Source organism: Drosophila santomea, chromosome 2R, assembly GCF_016746245.2.
Source record: "Drosophila santomea strain STO CAGO 1482 chromosome 2R, Prin_Dsan_1.1, whole genome shotgun sequence".
Taxonomy (NCBI): domain Eukaryota; kingdom Metazoa; phylum Arthropoda; class Insecta; order Diptera; family Drosophilidae; genus Drosophila; species Drosophila santomea.
Genome location: NC_053017.2, coordinates 8,752,642 through 8,765,473, shown reverse-complemented (window position 1 = coordinate 8,765,473; position 12,832 = coordinate 8,752,642). Strand labels below are relative to the sequence as shown.

The 12,832-nt window shown below is 43.2% G+C and overlaps 1 protein-coding gene across 2 annotated transcripts; it reads left to right on the top strand.

Annotated features, from left to right (window-relative positions):
* The first annotated feature begins 2,262 nt into the window (after positions 1-2,262).
* LOC120445439 (pro-resilin) lies at positions 2,263-12,664 on the top strand. Of its 2 annotated transcripts, XM_039625871.1 has the most exons (5): positions 2,263-2,399; positions 2,559-2,659; positions 11,067-11,183; positions 11,799-11,891; positions 12,266-12,664. In XM_039625871.1, the coding sequence occupies exons 2-5, from the start codon at positions 2,630-2,632 to the stop codon at positions 12,566-12,568; spliced, it is 543 nt and encodes a 180-aa protein (XP_039481805.1). In that variant the 5' UTR covers positions 2,263-2,399; positions 2,559-2,629; the 3' UTR covers positions 12,569-12,664. The 2 variants fall into 2 exon arrangements, with proteins under 2 accessions (XP_039481805.1, XP_039481806.1); XM_039625872.1 differs by lacking the exons at positions 2,263-2,399; positions 2,559-2,659; positions 11,067-11,183 and adding an exon at positions 11,699-11,737.
* The last annotated feature ends 168 nt before the right edge of the window (positions 12,665-12,832 follow it).

Sequence of the window (12,832 nt, the reverse complement as noted above, 5' to 3'; positions counted from 1 at the left end):
CTTGCCTGCAACAATTCAATAAACTTTAAAATGTCAACAGCTGGGCGACAGAAACGGCAAAATAAAAACATTAAAAAATGGAATAAAATGCACAAATGGCTATTGATGCCCACGAAATGTTTGACTAAGTTTTGCTTCCGTTTCGCTTTGGGGCCCTCGAGTGTCCACTTGATGAATTAAGCGGGAAATTTGCAAAACTTTATTACTTTGGACGTTTTGAAAAATGATCGAAAAGCTGAAGAAACCGAAACTGCAGCGGTGGCAACAGCTGCCAAGGCAATGACAGCGAAACAAAAGTTGCCCAATTGATGTCAAGTTATTGTTGAACAAATCAAAAGGGAATTTTCAACGCGGCCTGCACTTGGGCGCGATTATATAATATCAAATTTGCCCCATCACACTGCTCTAATTACATTTTAGGTCGAAATCCTTTCGTAATCGCAGCTACCACCAATTGCACTTGATTTCGAGAGCGGCTCAAAGAAATTTCAATTTGGCCCCAGAGTGTGCGATATAGGGAACAATCCCAGCAATCTGAACAATCGGACCAACAGTTGGCAGTTGGCAGTCTGAAGTTGGCCCCGATTGTCGGCGGGTATTATGTTGTTAAGACATCGTTTTGACAGTACGTTCGCCTCCGCGTGAAGAAGACCGTTTGAGCCACACACACACACACCACATATCCGCAGCTCAAGTGTCACGGAAATCCAAAGTTAAAAGTAACCAAAAGTTGTTCAATTACTTTTCACAGCGGTCCATTGAAGATTGGCAGCAGGTGTAAGCGGCGCCGATGGAGGTAACACATTTTGTAGGCCAAGATAGGTACACCAAATGTTAGTTATGTTGAAAAATAGGTAGAAGTCTAACAAAATTATATAATATTTTTAGACCTTGAGATTACTACGTATTATAAAGTGTATAATCTACTTTAAACTCATACCTTTTACATTGTAATTTCACTACTTCTGGTACCAATATGTGTACAAGATTTTCGCATCACTGCCTACAAGACGAGCTGATTGTAAGTGTAGCTATTTTCGATTGCTCCCCATAATAATTTCAATATCTAATTTTAATAACGCACGCACGCACACATCATCACCCCGCGCAAGTGGTCAATAAAAATGTGAAGAAACTCTGAAATCAGTCATCGGAAATAGATTGCTTTTAATTGTTATTTAATCTCGGCTCGTACAGAGCCGCATGTGATACATTCAAGGTTAATTGGCTATGGGATGGGGCTCTTGATGCCTGACGGAAGAAAAGGAGCCATGAAGTTTGGAAGCTAGGAAGGTAGGAAGGAGGAAGTTGGCCCAAAGGCCCTCGACACGTCTGCCAGCCTTGTGCAATGGCCAATGGATGAGTTTTGGGGCTTTGGTTACGGATCTTTGGCATGAGCCTCACGTCATAGATTGCATTTTGGCAGAGGTGCTGCGGGAAATTGGGACGCCACATGAACACGTTTGTGCAGCTTGTGCAATTTTCCCCGAGCAACCGCATCACGTATTTCTCACCAAACTTATTCTATGTTCTGCTGCTTTCCCAAAAGCCAAATGGCAACAAAAAATATAAATATATATGTATATATATCTATTTCAAAAAAGTAAAAAAAAAGGGCGACTGTATCTTTGGAGGCTGAAACGAAACCTATCATCTGACATTCCCAGTGACATTTTCGTATCGTCTCGATGGCAACTGCAGCGCCCGAGGGCCCAGACTTCATAAAAACTTGGCTTAAATATCAAATTTGGCCGAGTATTTAATGGCCCAGGTATTTAATGAAGTCATTCGGGGCGTTGCAGGCTCCAACTGCCAACCCAACTCTTCTTGTTATACATCCGCCCGAGCTTCATCATCATCATCATCATCATCATCGTGCAAGCCATTCATTTATCATCTCGTTACCCATCATCGTAATGATCGTGCCACGGCGATGATCTGCAACATTTTTCACCACCTCAACACTTGGCCAAAACGGGGAGAGCAGCGCTCCGCTCTCTTTGGGCCATTCTGAGCGGCCGGGCCGTGATGCTCTTGGCTCTTGGCTGTTGGCTCCACGGCGGCAGATGATCTAGAAGTTAGGCGCTAGACTTGCCTCAATTGTTCAAACCGCTTTTTCGTTACTTTTAGGTGCAGTTGGCAACGCGAACGCCGCTGCTTCCGTCGCTGCCGCGGTCGCCGTCGCCGTCAACGTCGCTGCCAGCGTCTCGAGCGTTTATTATAAAAAGCAAGCGCATCTCCATTGTCTAACCTAATTCAAAACGTTCGTGTACTTCGTGCGGTTGTCTAGGAAATCAATCTAGCCGAACCCCAAAACATAAAACAGCCTCCTCTTCAACTGAGGTCCATAGTTAAGAAATCCGACCTGCGATAAAATTACCCTCCGCCGCCCGGTGAAAGTAAGAGTTAATCCAACTATCGTGGCAGACGAAGGACTGCAAATTTAATAGTGTGCAATAAACATAAAAATCCAGCAGACACTCGATCAACTCAAAAAATATACGAATAAAATAAAATAATTGACAACTCTAATAAATTCAATTCAATTTCAACTTCAGCCAGCGGCGTTTGTGGATACACTACTTTTTGCCATCGTGTGTGAACGTAAAATCGAAACTCAACTAACAATATGATGTCCTTCAAGTCGTTCGTCCTGCTTGTGAGTATTTATGCATACGTAAAACAAGGACATGTATTTCTGGGTTGGAAAAAAAGGCTAAGCCTACATAAATCAGTTGGCCAAACAAATCATATGAGATTTCGCAGGCGTGTCCTTTGGCTAAAGAGAAACTATGTACGAGTATGTATGTTATGTGTGTGGAAAGGCCAACAAGCTAAGCTTGTTATATGTCAAATTTGTTTATCGCTGGCAGGGAAAAACGACCCGTGGTCACTCAGTGTCCTTTTTCGTCCACAATGTCATTTTTCTGCTGCGGCTTTTGTGGGAACTTTAAATGAGATTTGGCAGGAAAACTGAAGCAAACTACCCATCAAACTGGTTGTTTCAAGTGCCTGGCAAACTGTTTGCTCTGCTTCGCTTTTTTTTTGGTAACACTTGCCGTCAATGGCAACGAAAATGATTGCATAACTTGCCACACGTCTGCCACAGAGCCTCTCATCATCATCATCATAATCAAAAATATCCAAGTCCACATACACGAAAGTCAAGTGGCGAAGGGGCCAAAGTAACCCCTCCGAATCGAACAAATTGCAAATAATCAAAGACACTTAAGTGCTCCACTCCGCTCCGGTTAATATATACCCGTATGTACTCCTCCATGGATACGCATTCAATATTTGGCAACATCTGCGATTGCCAAGTGCCACGTAAAATACGCCCCAAATCCAAGCAATACTCCTTGATTGTTCCCAACTAAACACTCGAGTGGAGCAGAAGGCTAAAAGGTTGAAGGGCGGGGGAAACATGTTGGTAATATATGATCCCTCTCGTATTTAGGCATCATCTGAGGAAAATTGCTAACCTTTTTGTTTCCCTTCAACAATTGTAAATATATAGAGTTCCAACTTGATATTAATTGACACAAGTTTGGTTCTTCAAATTGACGACACATTGCTGAAAAGTACACTTTGTAGTTTCCTCAAAATATTTATATAATTTGTTTCAAATAGACTTTAAATTGACCCAAAAAGAATTGTGCAAGTATAAAATATTTAAGAGCAACAAAAACCTTTCTGTTACCTATAAATATGCCAGTTTGCAAGGAAAATTCTGCATACACTCACAACTTTATTGTGAAATTACAGTATTGAATTCTTTTGCGGGAAGCGAATAAGTTAACCCGCAATCAAGAGCACACTTGTAAAATCCAAAATACTTTCACTTGTTCGCCATTGTTGAAGCATTTTGAATTGCGTTTTGGGACGACGCCCTTGAGCAGGCAACAAAATAAAACAGACGCGAGTTTCGCTGGCTGGCTGCTCCTTTATTTCCTTTATTTTTTGTAACTGGGGCGTGTTAAATTGTTGCTGCGACACTTGGATGCAATGCAGGTCCAGACAGCAGACCACACCGTCTGGAATCCATCCAAGGTACCTCCGCCTGTTCCGCGTTACGTGAGCACAGAGCAAAAAATAATACAAAAATAATAAAAAAGATGGAATGGATTTCATATGCTTTTCAGCACACACCAAAAATTTCAAAGATGATTGAGAAAACGAATTGCATACAAAGCGAATAATTTGCATGAAGTTCTCAGAGGCAAAAATACATTTTGTGTTCTTGATCAATCATGGAGTTTTTCTCCAAGTGCACTCCTCCATCTCTGGTGCGTCTGGTCTGCCAAGCAGATAACTTCCAAAAGGTAAAGCAGACGATAGCAAAGGAATAGAGTTTGAGGGCAGAGTGAATAGTGAAGAGTGAAGAGCGAAGAACTCCAGCCAGACGCGTGTAATTTGCCGCTTGTAACTTTTTGACTTTTCACCAGCGATTCCCCATTTCCCCAAAGCCGTCTTTTCTCCATTTTTTTGTTTGCCATTCATGTTTTGGCCCGATCCAGGCGAAAAACAGCAGACACGGAACCGAACCAAGCCGAATATAAAAACCAGGAGCCCAGCCAGCACCACTTCCACATCCGCCCACCAAAAGGCAGACACTCGATAGACAAATGGCCGCTGGCCAGTCGAGTGCACGGGCTTTTGAGAACATCGGGGCGAGCATGTTTTACATGTTAATTTCAGACGGAAGACCCAACTGCCCAACTACCCAACTAGCCAACTACAGAGTACAGAGTATACGTCGTGCACCCACACCAACGAGTAATGACCAACTGCTGCTGCATATTAATGGCCATGATTCCAGCTGCTCATTTTCGCACGCGAAAATTGCAGAACTGGTGGCAAAGAATCCGAGAAACGATTGCAGGCGATAGGGAGCCGGCATTGGCTGCCATTCATTCGGGCACGCTTTTGAATTTCAAATGACAAACCTAAAATATTCACAGTTTGATATTTGAGTCCGACGCTGATGATGATGAGCTGGCAAAAGCCGAAAGTCGAAGCTGCAAATTCTGCATTCCGCATTCCACATTCTGCATTCGGCATTCTGCAAATGCTGAATTGTTGCATTCGCCGGCCGCATCGAATGGGGAATTGTGAATGCAGCCACGGGTCAGTGCTGCCTCCGATTCTGATTAGAGCCGCCTGATTATGGCCAATGTATCGCATGTCTGGCCAAAAGTCTTTCATTGGCTCATCGCTGCACTGCTGACGAGTCGAGTGTAAGCGATTGCCCAATGAGTGATGGATAGGTTGAGGGTATTGCAAAGGGACATTTGCATTTTGTCGGTCTGTTGGTAAAATTCTGCAAACTATTTGTAAAAATTATATGCTAAACATATAACTGCCAAATAAATATATCTTCAGGTATCATTAGAAATGGCCCCATATTCCATCTTTATATTTCTAACTCAATCTTATTTTGAATTTCTGTAAACGTTCAGCTTTGGGCAGCGTATTCCCCCATTCGTCATTTCGGACAGGCTCTACCCTTGCATTACAAATTCAATTTTAATTGAAATAATTTGGCAGATTTGCCAGATTTCGCTTGATGCCGATTGGCATTGCCTCAAAGCTGATCCGTGCTTAGGTAATTGAGCCCGTGGGTCGTCGAATGGGCACTCAGACCCATTCTTCTGCCTTGGAAGTATGCAATTTTGCGGCTTCACCGATATTTGCTGCATCTTTGTGCGGTTTTATTGTCTTTGGCAATGGCTCGAATGCCGGGAAAAAAATCCAACCGAAGAAAAACCAAATGGCAAAAAATTAATGACGCTTGAGCAAGCGGCAAGTGCAGCAGCATACTCGTACATATATGTAGTACGAGTATTTTCAACATTGGGGCACAGAGGCTGCTGCAGGGAAATGGTAACCAGCCAAGCATTGGCGCCTTTGTGTGTGTTTGTGTGGTAATCTAATTAAATCGAAATTTCAGCTGATTACAAAAGCCCAGCCTCCGCCTCTGAGTTCGCTAATTGCCCAACCAAAACCAGAGCGTCCAACGTGGCGTATGCGCAATGTGGATAAGAGGCACTTCGCCCGTTTCCCTTGGGCGAGGAATTTTTAATTGCACTATTCTGGCTGCAAGTGTTATTTCGTCGGCGTTTTTGTGGCTCTACAACAGCTGGCAATTGGAAAATTGGTTCACTCGAGTTTTAACCAAAACTCTAACATTTAAATGGCCGAGAAACAATTCTCATTCACACAAAAGAAAAAGTTATACTTGGTTTTCATTGTACAAAAATTTTGATAGTTGTGGTTTCTGCACAACAATTTTGGCTTAAATAAAGCACACCATTTTTACTTGATGTGCCTTTTTTGTTGTACATCAAATGTTTATGTCAAAACTATTACCATAGACACTCAAAAACTAATTTAATCTTAATTTAACTATAATACCACATTGTGTCTATTTACCTCAGTTTTTATGAGACAAAAAAGCTCCCATAGAGTTTTTTATAACATTTTAAGTAACTGCGCATGAACAACTTGCAAATGCATAGTTGGTCATAAACAACTACTTGTAGTATTCGATCGAAGCATATAATTTATAAGTTTTTCTTGCCCGTTTTTGGGTATTTTAAAGGTTAATATCTCTATGGACTAGCGAGCGGCTTCAGTGCATTGAAGTGTGTTATTTAATTCGGGTTAAATAGGGTTAATATGGTGTGGACGAGGCCCATGCTAGTTTACGATCTGCCGATAAGCAGGCGAAAAGAAATTGACTTGTCACAGGTGAATCCCCAAGGAGGTCCCAGTCGTGAGACAAGCTGGCCAACCTTTGATCTTTGGCATTGTCCTTGCATCTAGCGGGCACGTGACTCTGTGGCAAACAGCTGGGAACATTGGGTCCCCAAATTGCACAAGGAAAGCGAAAAAAGCTGATTGAAATCGACTGACTTGCCAACAAGTTGCAAGCTGCAAGTTGCAACAAAAGACTCAAGCGGCGAACTGCAAACTGAAAACTGCAATAAAAGTCATTTCCCATTGCAAGCTCTCTTCTCCCACCGCCGCCGCCTGCCATTCACTTGGCCCATTAACTTTTATTTTGCCAAATTTGCATTTCAATGCCCCAAAAGAGGGGGAGAGCAACCGCACAGCAACATGCAACATGCAACAAAGCAGCAAAACCGATTCAGATGTAGATGGCGATGAAAAGGTCAACCAAATGTTTGTTGTTCTACTGAACGAGTCGCGACGCGGAGTCGTGTCGTGTGTTGCAAGTGCATGTTAATCTAACATCTATGTAGGGGACTTTTTTCGGTTGTGCTACTCTGGTAATTGCTGGGAAGCAGCTGCGCTGAGATAGCGCACAAAAAATGTGCAAAAATTCCATAAATTAAGACAACATGGCATCCATAAGTAGGAAGCCAAACCTCATCATCGACCCACGAGTGGGCGTTGCAGAATGCTGCTGGAGTTGTCTCTAGGTGCCGCCGCTCCAAAATGATGCAACGATTGTAAAGTTGTAAAATCTATATGCCTCCATTCCCGAATGACGTCTTAATAATTGCACGAAAAAACAATAAACAAAATGCCATTAAAGCAAGAAGTGAAGTCAACATTTAAACTTCTTTCCCAGACAGGGGTTACCAATTAAATTAATTAAATAAATGCAACTGCAGCGCCACATCCGTCCATCTGGAGTTTTATGAAGTCATTTTGGCGTAAACATTTTTATTGCCCACCATAAACTGTTGCGATCCGATGCGATCGGCTTAAGCATATTAAATGCTAACCGCCCATAAATCAACTGAGCTCAGCTCCAGACACTCGAGTTTGCCATTTAAGCCGCGTTCAAATGGCGATTGTCATAAATAAATACATCTAAGCGGATCGCTGTAATTCGGCATCCGACTTTGTAAACTGGGTCGTGATCAAATGTGAGCGGGGGGAGGAAGAAGTCCGGCAAATGTGAAGATTTGCACAATTACTACCTGGCTATGGTATGCTAAACTCAGCCAGAGTTGTTGTGTTGTTGGTTTGACCTATAAAGTTTGTGGCGCAAAATATACAACTTCTTTAGAGTTTCATCCACTCAGCTCCGTGTCCAACCACTAGCAGTATAATTAATTTAAACAATACTCACTTGATGTTCCTGGGTGGCCACTGGCCATCAACTGGATGACCAGTGGGCGGACACAGCCATCTGTCTAGAACTGAGGTACATCTACACATTTGTGCTTTTCCACGGACTTCCGTAGACATGTATACACGGCTTTGCGCTATGATTAATTATGGAAGCGCTCGAACAAAACTTGTTGATTTAATAAAACAAACTCAATAACTGGCAAAGAGCTCATTGCTGTAATTAACAACTCAGCCCGGCAAACGGCAGCATAATGGCCATTTAATAATAAACCGGACAAAGCAAACAATTGTTAATTTATTGGATTGTGCACGATTAATGATGCTTCAATGCGAGCCGGCTCGTGCCTTTGGATTCGAATCGAATTGGATTTGAATTTGGATTCGTAATGGGGGGCAAGATACGTACCTGCTTGCGATGAGCAATAAAATAAAAGTGCGGGCACTTGGCCAACCAAAATCTTAATCACAGAGCCCCGTTTTTGGTAGCACCACCAGCGTAGCAAGATCAATGCCTGCCTCTCCACGGAGTCAAGGTGCCGCTGGCCACCAGCCATGGCAAATGCGAAAGCCACAAACCATGGCGACGCAGGAAAACCTTCGTGGCTAATGAGCATTCTCCAGCAATGAGAACAGAACTTGGACCACACAAAGGTTGAAGATGCAATAGTCACAGTTGCCAAGACCAAAATGAGACCGAGTAATCGACATTTGATAGTGGAGATTTCGATTGAATTTAAAGCAAAATAAATTAAAAAGGAAGTATATAATATTCTGTAAAATAAGAACGACTTGAAGCAGGAACAATAATAATAATTTCTTATTTGGCCGAAAACCCGCCCTTTTAGCTTAAAAGATGTTCGAATTCATTTATTTTAATTATTACAAATGTTTGCCTGTGGTTTTATCCACTAAGCCCACCGTTGCGATCTTAAATACCCAGCAGATTCGTTGCCTGATTGTCTCAATCTTTCAGCCAGACTGTTGCCTCGGTGCCTCCCCTTCTGCCAACTTTGGCTGTACCATTTGTTGCAACTTGGCTATCTGCAATTTTTGGCCACTCCATCTCCTCCATCTCCATCCCTAACCCGCTAACCATTAACTTTCGGCTGTCGACAAGTTGCCGCAATTTATTTTGCGGCTCTTTTGCCTCTTTTATTTAATTAACACGCAAATTATTTGCCGTTATTTTATTGAAGTCGACAGTGGTTTTTTTCTTGTATTTGCTGGGCCGGCTAGAAGTAATTACATTTGTTTTACATGGACAATTGCCATTGACGTGCTTATTGGCCAGGCTTTTGTGTCTGTTGCCGCTTCGAGTTTTGTACTTGAAGAACCTGAAGGTTAGGACCACCCAGCGCGGTAATTGCGGAAACTTTAGTGGAGCTAATTAATTTAAATTTAAACTCATTTGATGGGTGAGCAAAATGTGTAAAATGCCGGTGAAAATTGCCCGACATGCCTCATTAAATATATGGGAAAATTTAATGTATATTACACGGATTAAGTATGAGTATAGAAAAAATCGTTGTAACTAATACATATTTGAGGATATGGATGTGCCTTGAAATTTTAATGCATTTTATTTTTGTACATAATACATAAATATATAATTGATGAGATGCAACCCATAAGATTTTCATATAAAATTGATCATGTGTAGAAAGTGAATCGATTACAAAATACTTCAGAAGGTGAACTGGAAACGCTGTGAGTAATGTGTATTAAAATAAATATAAACACATGAATACCAAATTCGCAACATGGAAAATTAATTAAGTTTATTTTTATAACTTGCTGAAATTTGATTCCCCATCGCGATTATTGAATCGCTTGAGTTTATCCATGGGAAAGCCTCGTGCTAAGCGGAATCCGGCTTTCCTTGACCAAATATGCACCCATGTGGCTGGAGTTACACGTTCGGCCAACACGTCGTATGCGCAATTTAGCAATATGAACACACAACTAATCAACAAACAATGTAAAGCAGTTCCCGTTCCCACCTGTATCGCAAATAATACTGATAATAATGATCAATGCCCCCAGCTTGCCCGCATAGAATATTCACTATATGTTATGTTCCGCTGGCAGTGGATAATTTAGTGGCAATGCAGCACTTCCGCAATCCGTTGCAGCTTGCACGTATGTATGTACATATGTAAATTGAAAAGTTAGCAGCAAAAAACACACAAACGAGACATTAGATGACAGGCAGTAGCCCCGCGGATTGGCCGGGCCAAGTGGTTATGGCAACTGGTTGACCGGCGGCTGTCGGCCATCTGATGGATGGCTGCAATCTGACATGTGGATGTGTCGACGAGCTGCCGTCACCATCAACCAACGTCCAACATCGTCGTTGGCCACCACCATGTGCATGTGTCAATTAGCCGTGTTTAAAGAGCGGAATCGCGGAATCGCGAAATCGGCGGCAGATCGCCACTAACCTCCGCCATTCGCTGCCCTTTTGCGGGCGATGAGCAAAACGCCTTTCGGGCACGTTCTAAATAAATTGCCGCCTCTTTGGCTCCGGCTCCGGCTTCGGCTTCGGCTTCTTCTTCTGCTTCGGCCTCTGCCTCTGCTTGGGATGCAGATGCTGATGCACCTGCTCCACTCCGACGTGGCTGAATGTCAGTCGCGATCTTATCGGGGCTTCTACATCCATTTGCAACCGTTCACTTTTCAATTTCAGTTCGCCCTCTTAATTTGACCTTTAAGTCACTGATATAATGTCGCACCAATTGGCCGGCTCTTACACCGCAAAAAACTCAGTGCGATATTTGATAGTACATAGAAATTGCATATATACAAAGCTATAGGTAACAGCACTAAAACTGAATGTGCATGTTTCAAACTATATTGAACTATTATAGAATTTGTTTGTGGCAACTTATTAAATGTCAATCCAGGTTTATTCCATGTGTAGTTAAGCTTACTAAACTGAACTCCATTCGATTGTCTTGCAGAGCTTATCCCTCGCTGCCATCAGTGCCTATGCCTACGCCCAGATCGCCCCAGGCTCCAACGCGTACCTCCCGCCCACCAAGAACGGCTACGACTACTCGGAACCCAAGACCCCCTTCGTGAGTATAGCTCCAATCTGAATTATCTGGCTATAAGGCTGTATCTGTATGTATGTATGTGGGCATGTGGCCATGTGGCCATGTAGCTATCTGGCCGAATGGCCTGCCCAACCGCCTCAAATTGAATTCCAGTCAACGGACTAATTACGGCCATCATTCTGGGAGCAGTTGCAGTCACAGGCCCAGCCAGTTGCAGAGGCAGCCAACTCCAGTTGGAGCCAGTCGAGATTTGTCGCCGCATTTATCACCCAGACTGCTGTGGCTCAACTCAATAAATGCGGCACGTCATGCTGCTGAATGTCGGCCCAAAATGATGGCAACATTTCGAATCGGTCGGTGAAGGGCTGTGGCTTTGGCAGTTGAAAATGAATGGAAGTTAACCTTTTGGAGATCCCCCCACCGAACGGCAGATCGTTGCGAAAATAGCACAATGCAGGTGAACTTCCATAGCGCGAAGTTCAGCAGTTCAAGTTTTCCTAAGCTAACAATAAATACTCGTATTGCATCACTAAGTAAGGCAGAGTAGAGTAATGAGTAGTATTTACACCCCACATGTAATGATTTTATGATTAATTTTTGACTTTTCCGTTGGCTAAATGATCTGCAATTCCACAGAAGCCCGGCCCACCTGGAAGACCAGCGGCACCTGGACCTCGGCCACCAGCACCACCCGGCACACCCCGCAACATTCCTGGCCAGCCAGCCGATGTGAGTATACGATCTTAATCCGCATTTACCGCTATCATCAGACAAAAGATCAGAGGTCCATGGGTAACGAGCCATTGTAATGCCTTTCCATAAATCCATTTTTATTCCAATTTGATGATCAACATAATGTTCACTTGTAATGTTCAGCCAACAAGTGTAAGATCAAAGATCAGCTTGGCATCGCAAAGATACATGTCTTTATTATGATTGCTAGAAACATCATCTTAACATTGGTACATATAGACATTAACATTAAAGTTTATGCTGATTTATTTCTCTACAACAACTGTGTTTATTTTATTACTGTTCATTAACATTTTTATTCCTTAATCTAATTATTACTAATCATGCCCCATCCATTATCCCAAATGCAGGACCATGTCCACGTGCCCGGCATGCCGTACGACTTCGAGTACGCCGTCCAGGATCCGGAGACCGCCAACGACTATGCGCACAAGGCCTCCAGTGATGGCGACGTGGTGACCGGAGAGTACCGCGTCCAGATGCCCGACGGAAGGACCCAGATTGTCCGCTACACCGCCGACTGGAAGACGGGCTACCACGCGGACGTGAGCTACGAGGGCGAGGCCACGTACCCGCAGGGTCCGCAGCCAGGAGCTCGTGGTGGCGGCGGCGGTGGTGCCGGTGCTGGTGGTGCCGGTGGGTACAAGTACTAGGCGTTGGGTGGTGCTTCGACTGGGTCAGCTGGGGTCACATATCTTGCGAAACGTGTAAGCCTTACGATATACCAATAAAAAGTATTGATAAACTAAGCGACCTCTGGTGTTTGATTTCCTGCACTACGGCTCCGTCAGGAGCTTTACGATATTCGAAGGGAACGAAATTGCTAGGGCTTTGGCTTAAATCGTATTCCAAGCCCTAAAACTTAAAAGTTTGAAAAAATAAAACTATAAATTCGTATTCCTGTAAATGGTTAGCAT